The 27977-nt window shown below is 29.9% G+C and overlaps 1 protein-coding gene across 2 annotated transcripts in view; it reads left to right on the top strand.

The window, feature by feature from the left end:
- Positions 1 to 19329, top strand: part of LOC129914539 (NF-kappa-B inhibitor cactus) — a 38709-nt gene extending 19380 nt beyond the window's left edge. For both annotated transcript variants that reach the window (XM_055993851.1, XM_055993859.1), the window contains exons 5-7: positions 11820 to 11908; positions 11971 to 12231; positions 18778 to 19329. In XM_055993851.1, the coding sequence (XP_055849826.1) occupies positions 11820 to 11908; positions 11971 to 12231; positions 18778 to 18852 (425 nt within the window). In that variant the 3' untranslated portion in view covers positions 18853 to 19329. The remainder of the gene's footprint in view (positions 1 to 11819; positions 11909 to 11970; positions 12232 to 18777) is intronic.
- Positions 19330 to 27977: the final 8648 nt, after the last annotated feature.

The following is a 27977-nucleotide window of genomic DNA, read 5'->3' as shown; positions in this document are numbered from 1 at the left end:
GATTTCATAACGTCACGCCCGTAATATCTTGTCTTACGAATAATGAGGAGATAAAATGTATTTTATTAAATATAGACTTTTTCAAATGATATAAGGAATCGAATCAATTTTGTGTCACACCCGTAACAGAGTAAAAATAGCATTGAAAAAATCTTAATATTTGCCAATCATAATTCGAAAAGAAAGATTGTAGGTAAATGTAAAACTTAAAAAGATGATATTATGCATTTCTATGAGTCGAAAAGCAGTTCGGCTTGGGAAAATTCAACTAATGTTCTATGAGAATAAATCACAATAACCTATATTCAATTCTAAGAATTGTTTATGTGGTTCCGACTGGCACAGAATGTACTAAGTTTGGTTTTTACCTAATTTTTACTTTATCACTGTTAATTATATTATTGTTTACTCAAACTTGTTTTAAAATTATTAAAATAAAAACAAAACTAATTTGATAATGCGCCAAAGTTAATTGAATTTAAAATTTTTTTTTGGGGTAACATCAAATAAATGTGTGAAATCCCATTCACTCATGAATTGACGTCTGCAAAAATTCAGAAAATTATTCCGAGAATTCGACCACAAAGTCCAATTAACCGCAATGATTTATTATTGGTATCTCCATTTCAACTAGAAGTCATAATTTCTAAAAAAAAAAAGAAAAGAAGAAACAAAAATGATTTTAGAAGGACACAGAAATAAGTTGTTATAACGCAATAAATGATTATTGTTATCATGATAATCACCTTCACCTTTGACCAATTTTCTAAAAATTGGGAATTTCTTTATCAAGAAACTTTTCAATTTAATTGAAGAAACTTATTCATAGTACATTGTATGGCGACATAGATTTCTAAGCTTATGCATTACATTTCATTCTGCACCTCATTAATTGTATGTGGGTTTATTGATGCGTAAATACTTGGAATGCGTATTATTCTCAAAGTTTAGTATTTATTTTGGACAAACAAAACGATAAACTTAAAGAAACGAAACTAATTTGTAGTTCAATTTGATTGAAATTAAGTTAAAATGTTTGTGGAACGTATGTGTGGATCATAAGCAATGACAAACAATATTACGTTATATGTACTATACTGAATAATCAAATCAATATTTAAATAATTTACAATCTCTTATGAAACCTATGTGGATCATAGATGAAACAGACTTTTTAAAGTGGTTTTGAATTAAGAACAAAATAAAGCATTTATCACTAAAAATGACAAAACATTTCCAGCTGTTGGTCAGCACGTGCCGAACAAGGCAATTCCCTAAAAAAGTTTATTAATTCTTGAAAAAACCTAACCTCTGTGTGATTTTAATTATTGTGCTACATATTTTTGACTCATTTTTCCAACTAAACATATTCAATGTTTATTCAGGTCGTAAGAAAAAAAAAAACACACAAATTCCATCAAGAAGGTTAAGATACATTCTATATCTGTTTGTATGTTGTGTTTTGTGGGCGGTTTTATGTTTAAACAATTGTTTGAATTTTCCCATATTGGGAGTTTCCTGATCGCAAAAGAATGTAGCGCCATTATTAAATAATTGTAGAATTTCTTTATTTCAGTGTTTATTTTTTGTCTTTGTAAAGAAACGATAGGATTTCCCAGAATTCCTATGCATCATAATCACAATACAAAACAAATGGAATGAATGATACTAATTTTTTTTTTTAATAAAGTGTTGAATGCGGAAATACTTGTAGAATGTGTTGTGTGTTCCTTTACAATCCAAACAATAAATTTATTTACTACAATTTTTCATTAAGAATTTAACAAATGAACAATTATTATCTAAGAATTTGTATTTAAAAGTTATGCATAGAAGTTATAACGTAATGGTAATAGTACTCAAAATGTGGATCAATGACAAGTTATCGATTGTTTATCATTAAACACTTGTGAAAATTATGTAGAGCTGTTTTTAAGCGATGTAGAACCTGTGGAATGTTGTTTATTGTAAATAAATACTCTTACAAAATTTTTACTGATCATTTTGGCAGCGTTATCTCAGTAGAAACCCTTTGTGGAACGTATGTGGATCTTCAGAACATAAACATGTGGATCTTATGTGGAAGTCGATTGTATAATACTGCCTTTTATATTTCTCAAATTATTTAGAAAATGTTTTTTTTTTTTTTTTTTGTAAAAAACTCTAGTAGAATACACTTGTGGAACGTATGTGGATCATACAAATTTATTCAATATGTAAATTACATTTTATAAATCAAGTTTCTTATTATTAAAAATAGTCGCCGGGTCTAACAAAAAATTTTTGTTTAAAATAGAATCGAAATTAACATAAAGAAATGGTGGCGTATGAGTAATATTTTATGTTTTGTCATCGCCAAACAAGTATACCTATACATGAGGTCAGAAAGGTTTTGAATTTGATTTGATTTACACTTTTTAATCAAATTCTATCAATAAATTAGATAATAATTTATGAGGAAAAAAGGGGAATTAAATAAACCTTTAAACATGTATTTTTTGTTCACAACTTTCATACTACAACAAAACCACCGCGAAGCTTTTTGAGGGTAGTAAAATTTATTAAAGAAATTATAAATCTTACTCAACTCCGGTTTATTCAATCATAGTTTATTTTTAAAACAGTTTTAGCAGCTGTTTTAAATAATTTCTTTTTTTTGTTGATTTAGATTTGTAATAAACACGATAACCGATTAAAGAAAGAAAGAAAAAAAAATTTATTAAAGAGGAAGTTCGTACTTAATTTAATTTCTCTAAGAATTTCACAAGATTTTGCAAATGACATTGAATGATATTATATTTTTAATGTTAAAATATTTGTTTTAAATAAAATAAATAAAATCGATTAAGTCATTGGAATTTTTATGGATTTTTTTTTGTTGAAAAACGTGTGTTATAGAAAAAAATGCAAAATGTCAATAGTTGCCATATTATTTGTTTGGATTTTTTTTTTCGGAAATTCTATTTCTCGTCGTTACCTATGTACACTTTGAGTACTTAATTTTGTTAAGTCGCAACTAGTTCAGGAAACTCCCAAGTGGGGAAATTCAAACACTTGTTTAAACACTCTTGATAAAGCCAAAATAATAAAAACCCAACATGAAATTATTATTAGATAAACCAATTGTTCTTTTTTTTTTGTTTAAATTATTGCTGGAAATTTTCGAATAAAAAAACGGTGAATTAAAAAAAAAAGTGTGAAATGCGCTATAATTAACAAGGCTGTAAATGGGTTTTAAAAAAATATGACTCTAAAATAAGTCTTCTGTAATAAAATAGTTTACCAGATGAAAAATGAAAATAACTAAAATAACAAACTTTAAGACCTTTATTTATCTTTTTTTCATCATTATAAGTCTTTTAAAAAAATGCTCAAGTCTATAGTATTTTTATTTGATCTTAAGGGCGTAATTTTACATTAGGTTCTAACTTGGCGTTTTTTAAATTTTGTTCTTAAACACCTACGAATTATAGAATTTTTTTGATAAAATTTATTTTCGGGTCTCAATTTGTTGTGGAAATGGTGGAAAGATAACCACAAAATTATGGTAAGAGGCCCAAATTTGGGGTAATAACTAAAATTCATTCACTCTATTAAATTTTAATTCATTCCATATTCCTGAGACCTTATTTTTATTTAAAAAAATTCAACCAAATTAACCGTTAGTGCTACACTCTTTCACCCCTTTATTAACTCAACACTTCCATTTAATCTATGTTTAATCAATTAACTTATCTTAATCATCCCAGAACCCAGACATTTTTAATTTAAATTGAACCTTTTCCCACACTGAAAATGGAAACCCCTGTCAATGAATTTAAATTAAATGAATATTCAATATTGCTTTTCCTATTCAAAGTACGAGTAGATATCCCCCAATCAAATCAGGTGAAAGTGTTTAGTTGTTTATGAAGAATTTTACGATGTTTTTTTTTTGTGTTTCCAATATCAAATGACTTGCGTTTATCATTATCTGGCGACTATCTAATTCCAATTAATTTTTAGTTTAAAATACAAGTGGTCCCCCGGTACTAGTGTCTCCAGTTAAAAGTATTTTTTTTTTTTACTATCTGTTTCTATTTTATTAAATAACATTTGCAAGAATCAGATTTATCATGATTTTATTAAAATTTAAAAAAAAATATAGGTACGTTTCATAAAAAGAATAAAAAAAAACAAGAAAAATAACACCACTTAAAATACCAATGTGTGGATCGAGAATTTATCACTGTGAGTGGGAATTCCCAATGATGCATTTTTTTTTTATTTTGTTGTTGATTTTTAAACTTCCCTTTGTTGTTGTTGTTTTTATTAATATTCTTGTTTTCCTTTGAAGAAACTTGAGAGATGTAGAAAAAAAAAGATGATTGATCGTTTATTGTTCTTGTTGTTTTCCTTCTTCAAAGCGATTAGCTTGCTGTCAAGAAATGCATTTTCTTGAATAGAATTTATTACTCTCCATTTAATAAAGGCTGGAAATTATCATTTTGAATAGTTTCTATTCAAACTTAATTTTTTTGAAAAAGAAAAGCCGATAGATAAGTTAGTATTCATGATTAACTATGCTAACTATGCTAAAAAAACAAAGTCTATTTTCATTTCTTTCTATTATTGCCAATCTCATCTCCTCCAACAAAATAGATAATTTGCCAAGAGACAAAGAAATCAATTCAAGTCTGCCAACAAGTTTCAACTTTTTATTCAAAAGTCTCTGATATTGACCGCTACAATTTTTGTTGCTATATCACTTTCTTAAAAATTATTGGTTTTTCCATAAAAGTTTAGAGTCTTGTCTTGTCGTCAACGAAACGGGAACAAAAAATACAAAAAAGAAAGAAGACTGAAATCAGAATTCAAAAAAAGATTTAAAAAAAGAAAAAAAAGTGGGACAGTAACTCTTGATGAGTCGCAAAAAACAATGCAATGTAACTTATTTTTTTTTTTGGGAAAGTAGAAACGAGACATTATTTGTCACAAAAACCGCAACTGGAAAATTCACAACTTCATCATCACCTCCAAACAACCCAACCAACCCAACATAATCATAAATCACGCACGTATATTGCGCGGCACGAGACGCAACCTATGCCAATGGGGTTTTTCGCGACCGACCGCGATCACAAAATTCATTAAAAATATCAACCAAAAAAACCTTGAGGGACTACCTACCAAGCTCCGACTGGGATTATGTCATTATAAAGAGCTTAACTGGTTTTTCAGATATTATTGTCGACATAGCGACGACCGACGACAATGATCGTCAACCGGGGTATAATATGCTCTTCATCCACCTTTAATCGATTCATTTTTTTTTATTTCTTTTGTTTCTCACTACAAGTTTGGAGAAATTTTGCTATATTTATCGATAACCGAAAAAATCACGTAAAAAAAAAATAACCAGGGGTCATGAGTCCAAAGTGTTGTTGCTCTTTGGCTTTTGAAATGTATTTCCTTTTTTAAGTTTAAATGTGGGGATTTATTTTTTGGTGGTTAGTCAATTGGAAACGTATGTATATGATCCATATGCTTCACATGGTAGGAGGTAGGAAAATCCCAAAAAACGAAATTCCAAAAAAAACGTGACCAATGAAAAGATGAAATAAAAAAATAACTGCATGACAGACAAAATAAACATAAAATTACAAACTGCGATGAAACACACAAATTCGCATCTGAAGAGAAGAGGAATCCATTGTGCAAGGCTTGTGATGGAGAAGTTACACATTTGAAATGCGGAATTTCCCAAAGTTTTTTTTTTTTTTTTAATTTGTATTTCTTCTTCTTGTTAGTTATTTTATTTGCTTGTAGTTATTACACAAAAGCGGCTTCCATCAGAGGGAAGAGAAAAGTGTAGAGAATGCAGCATTTCAAGAAATCAATTAAAATTATTTTTTGCAAACGTAAATATCTAATTGTTTTGTGGTTTGAGAATTTCCATAGGTGTGTTGTATTAGTCTAAAGTTCAAAGTCGAATTCTTGAAAACAAAAAATTATCGAAAAATATGAGTGGTGTATAGAATGAGAAAGGTACTTGAACTAACTTAAAGGTCGTTTGGCATATAGAGAAAGTACCGATTTTAAATTAATTTTTGGGATATTTTTGTATTTTAAAAAATGGATTATAATTAAATTGGAAAGTTGTTTGGGAATTTCAGCAGAGACAGGTTTTTTCTTAAAGACATGGGAATGAGCTTGAATGAGTTCAAATAACCCATTTAAAGTGTTTGATGGGTTGAGCAGAACAGGATTTATCAGTTAATAGTTGAAGCAACCCTTTATATTGTTTTAAAAAATGAACATATTTTTATAAAGCGTTACCGATTCCTCTTAATTTCGGAGGAATCGGTAACGCTTTCCAAAAATATGTTTGCCTCAACATATTTGACAAAAAATTTAGGTAGCATCCGTTCAGAGACTAAATTCTCAAGATCTGTGGTAGAAAAAACGTACATTCGGTAAAAAAAAATCATCTTTCCTTGCATCAGCAGATCCATTACAAATCTTGCAATTGAAGTTAATTGATTGGTTTCAAGTCTAAACCTTACAAAATTAAATGGTTATATGTATCCGTTTTGCAGCCGGTCTTCATTTTTAAATTTTTTTGAACACAAAATTCTTTAGAAAAGTATTGTTAGATTTAAATTCTATTTTCGTTGCCGACCAGTGTTATTTTAGAAAACCTCAGCTTTTGCTATTAACTGGAAACCTGAAGATCACAAAATGATGATTTATGATTTATGAGGTCTGAACGAAGAGATAGAAAAGGTTTTAAATTTATGTATTTATCCTGTAAATGCCCCAATCTAGTCCAGAATAATTTTCTAACAACTCCTCTTCTTTTTTTCTATATCTCAAGAGTGAAAAAATCGTTATCGTGTTCCCAGCTCAGAAAAGTTCCATTGAAGTTCCTTTCGAAAATTTTAACAAAAAATTGGACCAGCAGCAATTTTGTCTTATAAAAACAAACATTCTACCAAAATTAGCACAAATCTAAAAAATCTACTCGATTTTTTTTTTTTTTAATAAAATCCATGATGTTAAAAAATTACAAAAATTAACGTGAAAAATATTGTTCTATAAATATTGTTAATAATAAACAACTTATGTCACTTAGCACCTGCATCTACTAGTTTCCACACACATCAAAGCGGAAGTGACCTTATATAGAATTCATACTCGTACTTCATGACAAATCAAATAATAACAATTTTACTCCAAGTTGTTGTTATATTTGTAATTCATAGTAAAATACAAATTGTAAAAGAATAATAATTATCTAATTACATCAAACATGATGATTTACTTTAGAACTATCACGTCTCAAAAAGAAAAAAAAAAACACAGTTTTATGATGTTTGTGGTCGTCTATGATATATATATTTTTATTGAATTATAAATTTCAATTTTATCCAACTGGTGTGACCAGTGAGATGACCACCATAAATAAACTTGTAATCGATATTATTTTTATTTATGCCATAATCTAATTTTTTATGAGTGTATTGGTCTGGCTTCGATATTGACCCTTTCAAAACAACTTTTTTTTGCAATGCAACGCAATTAAGTTTAATTATTTTTTTTTTTTTCAAATTCAAACGCTAGCTAGACTGAGACACAGAAAACCAAGTAAATATTAACTTTTTTATTGTTCAGTCGTTGTTGTCATCGTCGTCGTCGTTCATCGTAGTCGTTTGATGTTTGCTTTCTGGTTTATATTGTTTCTTCTTTTCTCAATACCACATTTACAGTTTATTCCAACAACAACAATCACAATTAAAAAAAAAAAAACCTACAGACTTGTATATGTATCTCTAAACAAAAAAAATCATACAACCAGTCCCACGTTTTTTTTTTTTTCATTTTATTTTATTTTTTATTGGATTATGGGAATTTCTTGGGTTTTTCTGAAATTTATAAACATACACACAAATGCCAATGCTCGTTCCGATCGTTGCTGTTAATTAACCTGTATTAAGCTAGCTGCTACCTTTCATTCGGGGGCAAAAGGGGGACATGCCAAAAGCTTATATTATATTGGCGCATGGAATGTGTTTAACTTTTTTTTCTTTCTTTTTTCGTTGTTGTTGTAGCTAACTCTGACTATATTTTGTGATCTCTCAAAAAAAAAAAACTCGTCATAGTGAGAGTTTGTTGGCTTGAAACTGGTTAACCAGCAGAGCTTTTCTGAATGAAAATGTACAACACAAATCATAATCAACCCAACCAACCAACAAGAGAAAGAGAGAGTGTGTAAAATACAATACAACAACAAAATAATATAACAAAAAAATCTTTTTACTATATTATGACATGACGAACAGTTTATTATTAAATATATAGGAGCTGATTTTTATCCAAATCAGGAGAAAATTAAAAGTTACCGCTTTTAAGGCGGGCGGTATCTGTTACTTAATGAGAAAAGGCACTACAGTGCTGTGTGAATTATGATTACAGTACCTGGGTGACCGAGCTTTGCTCGGTATCTTTAAATGTCATAACTTTCAGTGAAAAAAGTCAAATGTAAACAGCAATTTTTTGGAGTGGGTTTGAGTTTGCAATGACCAGTTTTTTCGCGGGTTACAAAACACCACATTCCCACTTTATAATCCAGTTTATTTACGTTTGAATACACATACGACGATCAGTAATGGATAGAAGGGTTACAGGAATCTGCATTATCGAAAATGCCTACAGCAATGAGATCCCTTTTTGTTCAAATTTTAATTTACGGGTCAGAAAGTTTTGGATAGTGTACATAAAGTTAATCTTTTTTTCAAGTTAAGCCTTGTCGGCTTGTTGTGAGTTATTTTATTTTTATACGTTAACAATAGTTGCATTTAATCAAAAGAAAAACGTAAGACAAAGGTAATGTGTGATACCTAATTAACAAATTACTTAAAAGTTTCAATACATGATCAAAAAAGTCATGATCTAAAAATTTTTGTTTAGTTATTGTAACAAAAAGAAAAAGAACAATGCGTAAAATATGGAACCATCCTTCAAAATTTTATTGAAATCGTTGAATCTGTCTCCGCGAAAAAAAACTAATGTAAGAGAAAATACTTTCAAAATGTTGTATTTGCCTAGAGGAAAAAACCCTCAAAATTTTATCGAAATCTTTAAAGCAATTACCAAAAAACTAATATGTGAGAAAAATAAGCGTAGCTGTGAGCGGATGTTTCTAAAAGTACTTCCAAAACATTTTATTCGGCTAGGGGACCAAAACCTTAAAATTTCATCGAAATCCTTAAAGTTGTTACCAAAAAAAATTCCATGTTAAAAAAGTGGGCGTGGAGGTGGGCGGATTTTTCCAAAAATACTTCCAAACTTTTTACTCACTTAGATAAACAAACTCCGAAAATTTCATCGAAATCCTTAAAGTGGTTACCAAAAAAAAATTCCATGTTAAAAAAGTGGGCGTGGCAGTGGGCGGATTTTTCCAAAAATACTTCCAAACTTTTTACTCACTTAGATAAACAAACCCTGAAAATTTCATCGAAATCGTTAGAGCCGTTCCCGAAAAAACTTATATGTTAAAAAAGTGGGCGTGGCAGTGGGCGGATTTTTCCAAAAAAACTTCCAAAACTTTTGACTCGCTAAGATAAACAAACCCTGAAAATTTCATCGAAATCGTTAGAGCCGTTTCTGAAAAAACTTATATGTTAAAAAAGTGGGCGTGGCAGTGGGCGGATTTTTCCAAAAAAAACTTCCAAAACTTTTGACTCGCTAAGATAAACAAACCCTGAAAATTTCATCGAAATCGTTAGAGCCGTTTCTGAAAAAACTTATATGTTAAAAAAGTGGGCGTGGCAGTGGGCGGATTTTTCCAAAAAAAACTTCCAAAACTTTTGACTCGCTAAGATAAACAAACCCTGAAAATTTCATCGAAATCGTTAGAGCCGTTTCTGAAAAAACTTATATGTATGTTAAAAAAGTGGGCGTGGCAGTGGGCGGATTTTCCAAAAAAAACTTCCAAAACTTTTGACTCGCTAAGATAAACAAACCCTGAAAATTTCATCGAAATCGTTAGAGCCGTTACTGAAAAAACTTATATGTTAAAAAAGTGGGCGTGGCAGTGGGCGGATTTTTCCAAAAAAAACTTGCAAAACTTTTGACTCGCTAAGATAAACAAACCCTGAAAATTTCATCGAAATCGTTAGAGCCGTTTCTGAAAAAACTTATATGTTAAAAAAGTGGGCGTGGCAGTGGGCGGATTTTTCCAAAAATACTTCCAAAATTTTTTACTCGCTTAGATGAACAAACCCTGAAAATTTCATCGAAATCGTTAGAGCCGTTTCCGAGATCCCAATTTTATATATATTTATATATATATATACATATATATAAACAATTTTAGCTCGTTTAAAGTTATAAGATTCAATGGTTTTTCCATTCAGTTGGATCCCCAGATAACTGTCAAGAACAAGTTGTTTGAGATCATCTTCCATAGCCAATTCAGCGGAGAATAAGAGTTCATCTTATTCTCATACCCTTCGACTTGGCATCTTGATTTGGATCTTTGGTGATCGTCCTCAACTTGGTTACTTGGGAAATGAGGACCTCTTTTACGCATGTCTAATAACTTGTTTCCATCATAATTCACTTTTTCATGTACCTTCCATCTCCTACACTTATTGATGAAAATAGTGCTATACCAGACCTTCCTTTCAAACATGACAAAATAATTTCAGCCCTCGGACACAGAGTTCATGAGGTAAGGTAAGGTATTTTTTTCCTTCAAGATCTTCTCCAGAAGCTCTGCTTGTGCTTACCAGCCAGGCCTCTGCATCCGAGTACATTCGGAGTTGAACCAAGTATTTGAGGAGTATTTCTGACAGTTCTTCTAACCATTTTTATTTTGAGTCCATGTTAGCTGAACTGAAGCTACTTACATTCTGTATGCCCCCGACGACGTTGCAATTTGATCGATTTGGTTGAAAGTTCGACCACAAAGTGACATTCAAGTGCCTTTGAGAACATAGAGACGAGGAAAATGTTATATCGAAGAGATCTCCCTTTCCAGTCTTGGAATTAAAATTAATATTTTTTTTTTGAAGAAGTCATCTTTCTCTTTTGTTGGGCAATGGGCGGTTACAATGCTCATATGGTGGAGCTTGGTCGTTAAATTCACTCCTTTCTATCATGGAAGCTCAAGATTTTTTGCTTTCGTCCTTCCTCTAACTCTACGTTACCATCCAAACATCGGATTATACACATTGAGTTAATATTTTCAATTATAAATGTTGCAATTTGCTCCACATGCCTTCCTAAGCAATCGGCTGCCATTTTGTACGACTCACGTTACTCATTTTCATGGAACACCTAAAAGGACACTTCATACATTGGCTTTTTGAATGCTAAAATCTTAAAATGTGACAGCCAAAGGGTTAATATTTTACTTCTTGGTCAATGATCTAAGAAGTGATAAAGAAGTGTGCCAATCGTGATACCAAATAGGCCTTCTTTCCAATCTCTTATCATTGAAATCGCCCACGAGTATATTGAATTCAATCTTAACGCATTGCTCATAGCTTTTTGGAAACGAAATAGGTTTTGGTATTTCCCAAATACTTGAAATTAATCTTATCGGCCATCAATGGTCTACCGAACCTCGATTTTTACCACCAATAAACGCTTTATCTTTCTATTTATACCAAAAAATTGTTGATGAATTGCAGATTTCTTATCAATGGGAAATACTCCAATAAAAAAAGAAAAACAATCCTTCACACACTTCTTTTATATTTTAATAAAAATTTTAATCAAAAATTTGATTTATTTATTAATTACTTATTTTTTTTTTTTTTTATTAATTTCAGGTGAAAGATGCGTACATTTGGCAGCACAAGGTGGTCATATTGATATCCTGAGACATTTAGTTTGGTTTGGAGCTGATATTAATGCTAGGGTAAGTTTTACAACATTAAATTTTTCGTTCATTTTTCTAATTTTCAATTTTTTGTTTTACAGGAAGGCAAATCAGGACGTACATCATTACATATCGCCATTGAATGTTGCAATGAGATATTAGCCAATTTCCTACTCGAGGAATGTTCAACATTAAATATTGAAACAGCAACATATGCCGGTCTAACAGCTTACCAAGTGGCATGTATTCTTGACAATCCAATTATGCAAAATCATTTAGAAAAGAATGGCGCCCAGACACTTACACCTCCGGATAGTGATTATGATAGTAGCGACATTGAAACAGATTTAGATGATTCGCAGGTGAGCTTATCTGTTAATTAAACAAACAAAAAAGAAGAAGAATCTCTAAAAAGAAAATAATAAATACTATAAAGAGAGCAAAATCTTGAAAAAATTCAGTAAATATTTATAAAAAAAGAAGTAACAAACCGAACAAAAGAAACAAAAGAAGTGTTTATTTTGTATTCTCTCTCTCTCCAAACAACCCACAATCCCGCCCTCTTGTATGTGCGTACCCGTATTGTCAAGGAAAAATTAAAGAACCAATTCAATAACAACAACAACAAAAAAAATGATACAAATGAAATGCTCAAATTCTATGTTAATTCTATGTTTTAGTAGAATTGTTTGTTTTTTTTTGTGTTTTTTTTTTTATAAATTAATAATCATAAATCAAAATTGAGAAAAAAAAAAGAAAAATTAGTAACTTTAATAGTAGCTATTATAATGTTTCTGTCATTGTTGTATATTTGTCACATCATGTCAAGCCAACCAAGATTGTCGTCTACTGAATTTATATTAAAAATAAAAAAAAAATCAATGTCGTCTACTATATAGAAAAATAATTTCTTTTAAATAAGAAAAATAATTAAATAAAAAATTAAAATATATATATATATTTAATGTTGTAGTTTGAATAATTCTGTGTGTGTGTAAGTTGTGTAAGGAAAATCTCGTAATACAAAGAATTAATTGCTGTAGTTAAGTTATAATAAATGAGATAAAACAAAAAAAAAAGTAAATTAAATGTATGTGTACCTATAGTTAAAATTTTAATTTTTAGTTAAACAAAAGCTAAAAAATAAAAATATCGTATATATGTTATTGTAAAAAAATGTAATAATAATTGTTATTTAATCTGACTGACAAATTTACAAAATATCAATAAAAATAAAAAAAAAATATTGAAAAAACAAAAACAAATGGTGTTGGGTTTAATATTTTTGAATGTTTGTTTTGTCAAACTAATACAAATCGGATAAGTTATTTTGGATAAAAATTCAGCCGATGATTTTTGGTTGGATTGTACATGATGCTGATATACAAAGTAGGTATACATTATTCTTATAATAGTTAACTCGAAGAAGATAAACAGCCCTATTCTGCTATTCGATTCACGTGGAAGTCGAAAATAAGAAACGTTTATAATGTGGTTAAAATTAAGTTTAGACATTTTTTTTTCTTTAGAATTTCTAAAACAGACGGGAAAAACACTTTGCTATCGAAAGTTAGAAGTTTTTCAAAACCAATTTGACATAATTAAGAAAGGAAATCCTCCGATTAACGTGAATCGAATAGCAGAATAGGGCTGAAAGTTAAATTAAGAAATTTTAAGTTTTATAATCATAAACAATTACATAATGTTTTAATTTTGTTTCAATACATATCGATACCTTCCAGTAAGAATGTATTAAGCGACATTTTTTTCGAAAATGACTTTTTGATGTGGAAATATACTATGAGTTGAGCGCCACATTTTGGTAGAAAATAAAATTGTGCAGCCCATACATTTCCTCACAGAATAATTTTGTTTTTTGCGTTTCCTGAACAATTTTAGAAATGTCGCTTAATACATTCTTACGGGAAGGTATCGATATGTATTTTAGAATTATTCATCAAATAAGAACCTCAGTAACTATTCTATACTTGGATATTAAAAATTTTCATTCGAATTGTATGAGACAAATACTTTCCATATATTTTATTAGTTTTTTCATTTTTATATGCAAATAGCGGTAATGAATTTAGGTCCATTTTCTTCACTCGGAGTTGAACAAAACTTGAGAATTTTTATATTAAAAATTCTCAAGTTATGTTCAACTCCGAGTGAAGAAAATGGACCTTAGTGTTTCACTCTATAACTCCGAAGTATGAAAAATGTAGTTAGGGCCTTTACGAGATTATGATCAGTTTAACTGAAATAGGTTTTAGTGACAACGATTGGCATTTTGATAATCACATAAAACAAAAATGTTGATTTTGAACGTCAGTATAACGCTAGCTGATCTCAGCCGTCAGCTCTATATTTCAATTGCACTTTGAGTTTCAAATATCCATTCTAAAATCAAATAAAATTGCACATTAACGGAGTTGATCGAGCTATCCAAAATCATCGATATTGGCAAGTCCATAATAAATCCTATAAAGTTAGAAAAAATTGCTTTCTACTGACGATAATTAATTGTTTTAAAGGGGAGAATAATTGGTATAGGTTTATAGGAATCTATAGGACCTAATTTGAGGATTTTTTCAAAAGTAGGATGTACACAGCATTTACTTCAAGGGGATTAATTTTGTATGCGTTAAATAAATTAATGTGAGAAATTAATACCATAACGATATTAATAATAATATTGAGTTTAGCTTAAAACATGTGCTTTACAAAAAGCCAACAGACATTTCGAAATTGCTTTCATTATTTAAAATTATGAAACAAAATTGATTTCGGTTAAAATGGAATTTATATGTTTTGGAGATTTGTGCGGTCAAGGATATTGTAAGAAAACTCTCGAAACCTTCGAAAACCTGTCGAATACCTCGCAAATTACCTGAAAATACAAGTAGATGTCCGAACGTGAACTCAACTTGGCGTGCGCAACTGGAAGCAGCGAGCTAAGGATAGAGCTGGCTGGCGAAGCTTGTTGGTTGAGGCCCAAATCCAAAACGGATTGTAGCCGCCTTACGGCGCTGGTCACCCTAAGAAGAAGAAGAAGAGTCCGAACGTGAACAACTTTTCGCCCGGAACTGACAATAGAGGATAAGTGAAATTCAATTTTATCGGGTCGAATCTTGTTCACGTGGAACTCACAATTTGCAATGAAATCCTCCAAATTATATGTATGTATGTATGTACAATGTACATATACAAATACATCCCTATTCTGCTATTCGATTCACGTGAATCGAAGGATTCCCTTTCTTAACAATGTCAAATTGGGTCTGAAAAACTTCTAACTTTCCATAGCGAAGTGGGGTGCTTTCATAAATGCATGGTTGCGCAAGTCTGACGAATGCAAAGCTTTCATTAATGCAAATGACAAATGTCAGATGTTCATAAATGTAAAACGCAAATATTTGCAGCGCAAATGTGCAAATGAAAAAATTCCCATGCGCAATGAATTTAAACTTGAAGAAAGAAGGAACATGACGTAAAAAATGATACAGCTTTCCTTTATTTCTCAATTCTATCAATATTTTGAATGGAAATTCAAAATTCAAGTCAAAATAACAAAAAAAGCTACGAATTTCTTGCATATAATAAATTTGTAAACATTTGGAGAAATGTTTAAAAAAAAGATTTTTTTCTTAAAGGATGGAATTGGTTTATTTTGAAGAAGAGGCTGAATTGAAACTTCAAACTTTTGACAAAAGATCCAAATCAGAAAAAGTGTGCATAAATTCAAAGTAAAATACATGCACAAATAGTTTTTCTGACATTAATCTGATCGCAAATGACCGCATGTAAACAAAGCAACCATGCAATTATGAAAGCACCCGTGTTGTTTCCGTCTGTTTTAAAAATTGTAAGGAAAAATAAATTATCTAAATTTATTTTAAGCACCTTTTAAACGCTTCTTATTATGTGTCCTTGATTATGAAAGTGAACTAAGTCACTTTTTGCATTGGTTAAAGGAAAACTTACAGAATAATTTCCTTTTAACAATTTACTTGTATTTCTGTTATGAAATCACTGAAGAAGCAATAAAGAAATTTATTTACTGCAATTTCGCTTTCAAATAAACTGTACCTCTCAAATAATAATTATTTTTAGGCTAGATTTGATGCCATTTTTAGGAGTGACCTAGTCCACTTTCATAATTAAGGGCACATTTAAGAATTTCACGTGAATCGAATAGCAGAATAGGGCTCATATATTTTTCCTTAATATTTTAGTTTTTTTAATCCCAATCCGAAGTCGCACATTGATGTATCCTTCAAAAAACTATTAGCTATGTTAACCACTAAAATTTTTAAATATCATAAATTTTCCAATGTCTGAGAGAAAAATTAATTTTTAAGAGAAAAAAATATAGTCAGGAAAATAAAATATGGCTTTTTCAGATTGTATGTATAAGAAGTCAAATACCACGTCAAAAGTACGAAATGGTAACGGAGTTACGAATAACAGAGTTACGGCCGTCAAAGTTACGCGAAACCGAAGTTACGTAAAACTAGGGTTACGAATTCTAAAGTTATGTTAAGCTATGACATGTGATTTTTGGAATTATGGAAATACAAACAAGAGATTAACATTTTTCTCATTGGTCAGAACTAAATGAGTTAAGCGAAAATGGGTGTTATTTAATCTTGTATAGATATACAAAGTGGGTATTACAAAATACGCTATGAATAATTATATTAATTAATAGAAAAAAAAAATACGTAGGTGCAATATTAGTTGGACAAATAAGAAGTTAATTTCAATTATGTCCAACAAACTTACATAAGTATACTTATGTTTTTTTTTCTATTTCAACGTTTTTGCGATCTTCTCACAAAAACAAAACCATATATGTATATCTATACCTATCCAATCAAAATTTGACAAGATTAAATAACACCCATTTTCGCTTAACTCATTTAGTTCTGACCAATGAGAAAAATGTTAATCTCTTGTTTGTATTTCCATAATTCCATATCGTTCCTCGCAATTGTTGCCAACACAAAAATAACATGTCATAGCTTAACATAACGTTAGAATTCGTAACTCTAGTTGTTCGTAACTTCGGTTTCGCGTAAATTTGACGCTCGTAACTCTGTCGCCCGTAACTCTGGTATTCGTAACTTCGTCGATTTCCCCAAAAGTACCTATCCTAAAACCACGTTTTTTGACATGTATATTAAAATATTTCTAAAACGTGTCGTGCCAGAGCTATTTCGACTTAAAATTTGGAATTTTTCGAACATGAACCCCACTCGTATTTCAAATTAGGTTAAAAACGAGGGTAGTTTTGTTCACGTGGAATTCACAGTACTCATTCGCAATAATAACAATACAAAAAAAGTTCCAACGTTTTTCTAATGGATCTATTATAACTCCCTTCTCAGCAGAAAAAAGGCACAACCAAACGTTTTTAATTAAAAATATACTTTTACCCTGGAGCTGCTTCCTTTAAGAAATCGCCATCCATCTGTGGGTAAGACAATGTAATACCTTCTAGGTAAAAATTACCTCATTATTTCTATACATGACCATGTTAAGTTGTGGAACTTAATACTTATTATAAAAAAATTTGTTATGGGCCAATCTGTTTTTTTTTTTTTTTTTTAACTACCATTGTTTTAAGAAAATTAATAGAGAGTTTTTATAATAGAATAGATTTATCAGAAATGACTCAAATTAATTGGTTTTAAGTCCTAACCTTTTGACGTTTACAAACATTTTTCGATTTTCTTAAGTCTAAAAATTGCAACAAAAGTTATCATGTCCAAAAATGAAAAGAAAACACGACATTAACGGAACTCAAAAATGTGTTTTCAATGCGATTAGGGATAAAAAACAACCCTAAAGTGAAATTCGCCCGAAATATTTTTGTTCGTCCGATTTTTCTTAAATTATTAAGAATTTCAATGAAATGAAATCAATATTTTCCATTATAAACATACGGAAAATGAAATTTAATATTTTACGCTAAACTGTTTCTTTTCGCTACACATTATGTAAGTGAAAAAAGGGGCTGTCAATTTCACATTCAACTTGAAAATTAATTCAGAATAAGGTGTTTTTTTTCGAACTTGAATAACTTTTCTCACTTTCATGTGAAACTCACTGACTTATTTAAAAAAAAAATGGTTAGAACCAATATAAGTTTCCTGAACACCTTTGTGTACGAAAAATTCCCACGTAATTTTCATACCCGGGTTATTGGTAATTTCATATAAAGTAAATCCAATCAACTATTTATATTAAATAGAAAAACAATTCTTTTTGAAAGTGAAATTATAAAAAAAATTTATATGTTGTTCGTTTCCGAATTTTTTATAATTCCCACAAAAAGGGATACTCCCAAGTTGAATTTTTCCTTTTAAATTTATGTAGTCGATTGGATTTTTTTACTTCATACAATAATAATAATAAGCCTGGTCTGAGGTATACAAATTTGACAGTCACCATGAGTTGAACAATTTTTCCAAACCTTGGTGGTTTATTTTTTTTTTTTAATGATTAATCAATAATTGGGTTTATTAAACTGAAATCAGTAATGTATGACAATTTTGGATTTTACCAACATAATGATTGTAGAATGTTAAATCCGATAAACTCATCCGTGACCTCTTGATACACTCGATGTTCTTGGTATACCCGTGTTCAATTGAATCACAAAAAAAAAAAAACATCTGAATCATAAATTGGAAACTTTTGGCCTACTTGCTGAATTTCAAACAAATTGATGATGATGACCAATAAGAATTTGGCACATGTAAATATGTAAATTGTGTTTTTCATCAGAATTTTTCTAGAAATTTTATTTTGCTCTTCTTAAATACCTAATATTAATTTTCCATTAACAACATGTTAAGTCAATCAATTACTTAATTAAATTATTTTGTTTTATTCTTTTGCAGATGTACAGTCGCTTTGGAGATCCTCGTTATTTTGCCAACTATAATGGAGGAGGAAATCCAATTAATGTCGCATAATTATTATATTTTTGATTTCGTTACTCGAAACCAATGCACTTTCCGAAAATAGTGTATTTTACAACACTCTCTCTCAAAACAATAATAAAAAAAATAAAATAAATAAATAAATAAATAAAAAGAAAGAAAAAATTTCAAAAATTTTAATTCAACGAATATTATAATTTTAGAAACCAATAAATTGTTCGATAAATATTATTTTTAAAATGTACCTAATTTAATAAGTAATGAGAGCACATCAGTATTTAAACTAACAACAATCCAGACAATTTCTTTAAAGAAAAATTTATAAACAAATAAAGAAAAAAAATTATACGCAATTTCCAGTTTGAATATATATAAAAAAAAAAATACTAAACAAACGCAAGTGCCTTAAAATGTTTAATATATTTTTTTCTCCTAACAAATGTAAACATTTTTTATTTTAAAATTTTCGATTTACAAAAAAAAAATAAATAAACTCGCCTACATAGGAAATGGCGTGAAAAAAAAATGATGTGTTCAAAATATACAAATTTATCAAAAGAAAAACAAGAAAAAAAAATTAAAAATCATGTATTTGTAGTTTATTAGTTTTATTAATTAATCAAAATGAAAATATTATGTCAAATTAATTGCCAATACATATATTATATAATATTATCGATGTTATATTAAACAATTTTGTTGTTTAAAATAAATACGATTTAATGCGAACACCAAAAGTTAATTTTATTATTTATTTATGTTTTTTTTTTTTTGGTCATGAACTTGTTTTTTTCACTCACAAATCCTTTACCATTTAATACGACTTTTATATGCATTATGTAGGTACAATTTTATATTTTTATTTATTATAAAGCAAATTATTAATTTGATAAAAGGGAATTTATGAAACAAATATTGACGTATATTTTATAAAAATAAAAACAATTAAAACAGTGAAATCATTTACTTTATTTATAACAAACTGAGGATTGGTAAAAATATATCAAAAGGCATCTCTAGCGGATTTAAATCAAATATACTGCAAACGATCAACACGAAAAAAATGGCATCTCACTTTTCCTTCATTGAAAATAGGTTCATGTTCCTAAAAGTCCCTTATTCTGAACAATTTTAAAGTCAAATCCGAAAAAATCTGCAGTTAAGTTTTTTTTTACTTTAATTAAAGCGAAAAAAAAACAAGTTTGGTGAAAAGTATAACTTCTATTTGTGAGTTAATCTTAAAACTTTTAAAAATTCTGGCAGACAAAAATTTTTGGGGCTAAAGTTTTCCCAGCGAAACTAACAAAATGTTTGATATATATATTCCATAAATTTGCGTTTTTTGTAGAAAAATAGTGAAATTGCAAAAAAAAAAATAGTAAAATTGCAAAAGAAAAACTTCGCCACAACGAAATTTAACCGACACATCTAAAATGCGCACTATGTGTATTCGTTTTTCGTCTTTTTAGACATTTTCCAAATGTTAAAACTGTAGAATCTCTTGACGAATATTCCGCAAGAAGAGAAAATTGTTTGTTGGCTACAGACTACATAGTTTCAACTTGCTTAATAGGTACGGTGACCATATTTCTAGGAGCGAAACCCGGGACAGATAAAAAGTCGCTTTTAAAGTATTGATTAAAAAAAATATATATATTTTTAAAATGACTTTTCATAATTATGCCTAATTTTGAAGTCTAGATTTTTTAAACGGTTTCAATGGAACGTTTTTGTTGTAATCATTTAAGTCGTTTACAAGGAAGTCAAAAATGAAGAAAACGGTTTTTAAAAAGTACTGTTGAAAATAACTTCAAAAAAATATTTTTTTTATCAAAATCGTGAGAGCTGGTTTTTAACATTTTAATTTTATTTAAAACGATTTTGAAGTTGTGTAATCTTTAATTCAACTTTTAATATGCCTTTAAAAGTTTTGAAATTTAGCTTTGTTCTTAACTCTTCCATATGTTGTTCATTATTCTAAAAAAAATTTTTTCTGGTTTAGCTTTTTAAGCTGGAACTAAGTAGTAGACGAAAAATCTTAAAAACCAATGATTTTATCCGGGAAATTAGAAAAACATTTATTTTCCAACCACTGTTTTCCTTAAAAAGTAAATGAAATTGAATACAAAAATCAGAGAATTTACAAATACGGGACAATCACGGGACAGATTTCAAAATACGGGACAGTTATACGTCCGAGTTTAAATAAAAACCCGGGACAAGCTATGGAAATACGGGACAGTCCCGGGTAAACCGGGCCGGATGGTCACCGTATTTATAGGGCAAGTATTCATTTCGTGTCGAAAAAAACATTTTGCGGTTTTAATCAAAACCAACATTACGTTGATGGAGAAGTCCGAAAAAGTTGGTCTCGCAATTTCGTCCGTCCATGCGTCCATCTGTACATATTTCCACAGCCTAGATGGGTGGACCGATTGTACGTATCCAAACATGAATTAGGTAAAGTTTAAAAATAACTAATATTAGTCAAAATTGACAACGACACTTTTTTATACATAAATCGAAAAATAAAAGAATAAGGAAAGTGCCAATTACACTTTACGTAGAAAAGTCCAGTGCGTCTAAAAAATCTTTAGCAAAATAGAAATGTTCCTCTATGCACCATGAAAATGTCCGAAACGCTGAGAGCTGGTATGAATGCTTGAATGCGTTAACTGTCTGGTTCACAATATTGGGTCTCAATGAGCCATGAATTACCCTTTTCACACTAAATCCAAATTTAGGTTTCGAGTAAAAACCTCCAAATATCATCCAATTTTACTTAGATTTGCCATACATTTGCAGATATTATAATCTACTTCATAATGTAGATTACATTGAAATCTTCTCAAAATCCAATTGATTTTGTTAGCAGAGACATCGACCGGCGGCGTATTGCATTTAATAGAAAACTCTTGCAAACAATTATGTAAACCATGATAACTGGTAAAATATTACGTATAGGCCATAGTGACCAGCGGTAAAAACTTTCTGTTTTTTTTTCAGTCTTTATTGTACCTATGTTTTCACTCCGTCATATCGAGGTTTAGATTATGAATACATTTTTTGAGCTATAAATGAAAACCAAATATTTTGTTTCGATTAAATAGGTTATAATTGTGCAATTTAGTTTGCTAAAAAAAGTGATATTTTGGCTGCAATTTAAAATAGTATAGTCAATTAACTGTTTAATCACATGACTATCAGATCATAACATTTTGACTGTAGCTATACCGGTCAATACAAATCCATCGTGGAAGTAAGGCCTTTTGAAAGTAAGAAAAAAAAAAATAAAAGAAATAGAAGGAAAAAAAAAGAAATCTGCAAAGGTGATAATTGTTTGTCACCTTTTTTATTGTCACTTTTGACCATCACCTATTCTTTGCTCTGAGTAAAGTGATCACTAAAACAAGTGCAGAAATTTGAGGTTCGATTCCTACCGGTGGTGCCCAAATTATTTTTTTTAGTTTTTAATAAATATTAATTCTATATTTTTTCTTCACAAGAAACCATATTTTACTTAACGAACTCAAATTTTCGCATTAGTTTAGAATATAATGTAGTTCTTCGTTGAGGATTTAAATAAAAGTAGAAAGTGAAAGTGACACCTAAATAACACCATAACAAAAAGGTGATCGTCACTTTGACAATCTTCTACGTGGAGCAAAAGTATTTATTGTGATGATCAACAATAACAATCAACAATCACCTTAGGCGATTCCACCCCAGCATTGCAAATTTTTTAACTGGTTTCTGGTGAATGTTTTCGTAATATGCACAGAATTTATGAGGTAAAAACTGAAAAAGTCCGAAAGTCGGCGTAAAAATTAACTGCTTCTTCGCTGTCCATTGAAATTATGTGCTCTTCCAGTACCTAGGTTCGTTAGGTCGTTTTTGGGCTGTCATTCTTCTCATCAGCTGATTGGGGTGATTGGCGATATTTCCTACAAGTATCTTCGCCGATTGCAGTAGATACTTGTCCAGTGGTATGATTTTTGCTTCCTCGTAGAGTCGCTTGTTGCTATAGTATTTCTGCCGCTGTCGGTCGAAGAAAAGTCCCTTGCACATCCTCAATAATTTTCTGTCGAACATTTGCAGTTCCTTCATGGCTGTCTTGGAAATGGTGTACCATACCGGAAAGCTGTAGGCAATGACTGGTCGCAGAAGCTGCTTGTAGATCAAGAGTTTCGTTGGCTGACTCAATTCTGTTCTTCTTTTCATCAGAGGGTGAAGGCGACACGGAAGGCAAAGTTGGCTTTTTTGAGGACCAAATGGGAGTGATTGTTGAATCTGAGAAGCTCGTTAAAGTTGATTCCTAAGTACTTGGCGTTGCGTTTGCCTGGCAATCTAGGTCCATATGTGGAAGTGTCAATGTGATGCTTCTACAGCTTCCAGCCGATCGACTGCCTCGTCCTCCTGATCTTTTGGCATTACTATCCGTATCTTTAGTTGAAGTGTCAACTTGTCTTATAAAATCAACACGCAGCTCTCGATAAGAATAGAAGCTTAATCCAGCTGCGAATACAACTTTTACAAAGTATATTAGTTTTTTCTTTCCTTTGTCTTGCTGCATGCCAATTTATCTTTCAATGTTGATATCTCGAAAGAAAAAATTTTAAATAATTTTTTTTAAATTGATTTTTGTTCAAAACTGCACATCATTAATTAGTAGAGTAACTAAAGCAAATTATTAGGGAATCCTGCCGAACACCTCTGATTTTGACGATTTTTTTTTCAAACGTAGGTAATTAAAAATACTTTAAAGTCTATAGATTAAAAATTGCCGATGTTGCCGTATTGTTTTTTTTTAAATTAATAATCAAGCTGTACCTTACGCTAATACGGCCAAATACCTTGGAATGACTTTGGATGCAAAGCTAAAGTGGAAAGAGCACATCAAAAAGAAAAGAGAAGAACTAAACTTGAAATATAGAAAAATGTACTGGTTACTTGGTAACAACTCTGATTTAACAACCCAAAACAAAATAATGCTGTATAATCAAGTAGGTACTAAAGCCTGTTTGGACCTATGGTATCCAATTATGAGGCTGTACAAAGAAAACAAATACCGAAATCATCCAAAAATTCCAAAACAAAGTCCTTCGTGGAATAGTTAATGCACCTTGGTACATAAGAAATAGCGGTCTACATCGTGACTTACAAATAGAAACGGTTACAGAAGTTGTTAAAAAATACGCTGTATCGCATAATCAGAGACTGCAAAGTCATACCAATTCTGAAATGGTGTCCGTCTTGAATACAAGAAACCATGTTCGGAGATTAAGAAGAACCAAGCCTCATGAGTCATGAGCTTATGGTCTAAAAAAACATGGGAAGGTATTAAAAGTTTAAACTCCCAACAAAGTGATTTTACAAAGTTAAGAAAGAAAAATCTGATGTCGATCTCTCAAGATTGGTGCTGATAAAGAGGTGGTTTAAGTGGTTAAGAGTCCCACACTACTTGGTGTCGATTACTGCCAAGTGTCTTTTGAAGATTTCCTCCCGTAAAAAAAAAAAATTAAATTAAATTTTTTTGAACAAAACAATTTTTTTTTCTTAGATTTCATAAAACAAATGATAGCAAAAGATTCTCTAGGTAATTTAAGGAAAAAAATATATGGGATTAAGGGCCAATATTAAATCGTTTAGGCGATAAATGCAATTTTCTTTCAAACTGACTTCAAACACAAAAAAAATATTTTGAACACAACGGCAACACCTACAATATTTACAGACACGTTTTTAAAAAGCCAGAATCTCATTTCTACCTGAAAAATTTAAATCCACTTAATTTAACCAAGAGCTTTTGAAAGAATAGTCCTCAACTCAAAATTTTGGAAAAAAAAGTTATTAAAAATTTTTAAATGGCTTTTTTTCAAACTTTTTCGTAGCAAAATATGAATTTATTTAAAAAAAAATTTTGGTCATGAATATTATTAGTTGAATTCCGAAGAGGAAAAGGTAACATATATTACAGTTTTGAAAAAATAATATAAAAATTACTTCAATTTTATTGGATTTGATTGATTGACTGAATTGCATTGCAATGCAATACATAATTGATTTTCTCAAAGATTTTATGAAATAAGAACTTTAAACTTTTGCTTTTTAACTTTCAACAATAAAGGCTGTTGATTGAATAAAAAATAACTTTATATTTAAATGTTGAACTTAAAAAAAAAAATAAGTTAAATTTTTTTCAAAACTTCTATTAAAAAAAGTTCTTCGAAAATGAAATACTTTTTAATTTTTTTCATTAACCGTAATACATATTGACATTTCGTTTTATAATTTCAAACCATAGTAAATGTGGTCAAAAAAATTTGAAAAATAAATCCATTTTATATTACGAAAATGTTCTAAAAACGACAAGTTAAAATGTTTTCAATAATTTTTTTTTTTCAAAAAATCTGAGTTCAATTACCATTCTTTCAAGAGCCCTTTATTCAATTTACTTAATTTTAATTTTACAAATATGAATAAGCTTCTAGCTTTTTAAAAATGTATATTTAAATATTGTAGATTGTTAAATTTCAAAGTGAAGTATAACAATGGTCAACAAAATTAAACTTCTTTTTTGTTACAGAAACCAGGGTATACTCTTCTATAGGTTTTTTGTGTGCTGAGCTCGAAACCGAAGTCAGAAAAATTCGATCACATCAAGTTTTTGAGATATTCCCGTTAGAAAATCGAAAATGCCGCTTTTTACCAGTTTTCAGGGTTATTTTTTAGCGTTTACTCATTTTTTTTTAAATTGAATTTGTAACAGTTTCTAAAAGAATTAAGTTTTGTCTCTCTAAATCCGTTTAAATCTTTTAAATATCTATTTTCTTCCTCGAGAAATCATAACTTGAAATCAAAGTGCTTGGGGCATCTCATATTTATTTGCTTTTAATAGCAAATATCGAAAAGTTCTGTACCAATCGCTTTCAAATTTTGACATAATTCTTTTAGAAACCGTTACAAATTTAATTTAAAAAAAAATAAGTAAACGCTAAAAAATAACTTTGAAAACTGGTAAAAATCGGCATTTTCAATTTTCTAACGGGAATATCTCCAAAACGTGATGTGATAGAATTTTTCTGACTTCGGATTCGAGCTCAGCCTATAGAAAAGTATACCCTGGTTTCTGTAACAAAAACCTTGTTGACCAGTGTAATTAGCTGATGTCAAACAACTTGGATTATTTAAAATTTTGGTTTTTAAGTATTGCTAATTTCATTTAGAACTCAATAGATAGAATGTACCTGTCAATTTTCTGCTACAAAATTTCAGTGCAAGAAAAAGTACATTTTTCAATGTTTTATATATTAAATTGTACGAAATAATTTTTTTTATAAAGCCTTAGATTGGTTAAAATTTGTTTCTTAAAAAAAATTTTCTTGCTCGCTAACGCTCGCAATTTATATCAACCAACTTATCACTCTTTGTACCTACAAAACTAGAGATGCCGCTGAATATTCGGCCATTTTGAAATTACGTTTACCGTAAGCAGGGCTTTTTTAAACTTTTAACTACGAATTCCTCTCCTAAAAATACTTAAAAACGATATTGGCAAATTTTTCGCTTCTACACAGTTCAAATGACTATTTGATTTAGCGGGATTTAGAATCGACTGCAGTTACATATAGTTGATACAAAGTATTGTGATTTCTAAAAAAAAATTTTGTTTGGTCTGAGCTAACCCCCCCCCGAAATGAAATCCTAGCTACGGCTATGCTATGTACATACCTACTTTTTGCACAGTAGGTATTGATACTTTGTGCTATTTTTGGAACACTTTTTCCCTCATTTATCACAACGAAATACACCCTTATTGTTAGAAAAAAAATTGGTGTAAGAAAAAGGTTCCATAATTTGATGCTTAAAAAGTGTTAAACTGACTTTTTTTCATAACGTGATTTTTAAACAAATAATTCATTTTCTTAAAGGTTCAGTTTTTGGAGTATTGTTTTTGGCAAAAAACTCCACCTGAACCTTAATACTGATACAAAAAAATATTTTTTCTTTACACTCTCAAACAGTGGCGTACGTTGAGTCGCCGGGACCCCGGGGTAAGACTAAATTTTGGGGCCCCTTTGATATTAGGGGGCCCCTTAGTTACAAAAAAAAATTACGTATACGCCATACGTTTTTTTTTTGTATGGCTTATTTATTTTTAGGTTTATTTTAATGTTTTAATATGTTCGTAATGTACTTTGCTATACTTACTTAAAATGTCTCTCATAAAAGCATAAAAGTAGTAAGCACTTGCACTAGGGGCCCCCAAAATTAAATATTTAGATACCCCTAAAATAAAAATTTTTTAGCTAAGAATTGATAGTTCTTGGGGCCTCTGTTCTGAAGTAATAAATACATATTTTATTTTCAACATCGCACATATTTTTTTTTATTTTGGGGCCTCTGAAAAATTATTTTTAGAGCCCCAAAATTAAGTGCTTAGAGACCCCTTTAATATAATATAATTTTTTTGGAGCCAAGAATTAATAGGTATTGGGGCCTTTGTTCTGAAGTAATATTCGGAATGCCACCAATAACGTAATGTTTTTATTTTGGGCCCTGATGTATTTATGTTGGGGCCCCTGATTTTATATTTAATTTTCCATTTGATTGTTTTGAACCACTTTTGAGGATCCTCAAATAATATTTTTGTATTATTTGTGGTGGCAAAGATTTTTCAAGTAATATTTTTTGGGGCCCTAAGATAAAATTATAATTTTTCTTTTAAATAAGCAGTTTATTTTTTTGGGGCCCCTGGGGTAAACTTTTTTTTAAATCAATATACATATATTGTGTGGCTACCAATGCATTATACATTACACTAAATGACATAATTTGTCTCCCTGGTTACTTCGTAACTCAATTTATGCTAACAGTTTTCTTCTCTGCATTGTCTCCAGTGGGGGCTCTGGGGTAGGTCGGGGGCCCCGGGGCAACGCCCCGCTTGCCCCAAGGGAGTGTACGCCCCTGCTCTCAAAGTTGAATGTTTTATTTTTGGTCTTAAGATATGTAACAACAAGAATTTATGAACAATTTTGAAGAATAGTACAATAATACAATATAAGATTCTTTAACGTCTTTTTTGTAGGTACTTTTATGTTTTTTTTTACTAATTATGTGCTACATCAAAAAAATAAAACATTAACTAGTGCAAAGGG

This window comes from Episyrphus balteatus, chromosome 1, assembly GCF_945859705.1.
Source record: "Episyrphus balteatus chromosome 1, idEpiBalt1.1, whole genome shotgun sequence".
Classification (NCBI taxonomy): domain Eukaryota; kingdom Metazoa; phylum Arthropoda; class Insecta; order Diptera; family Syrphidae; genus Episyrphus; species Episyrphus balteatus.
Note: the sequence above shows the minus strand (reverse complement) of the source record. Positions and strands in the feature narration are given on the sequence as shown.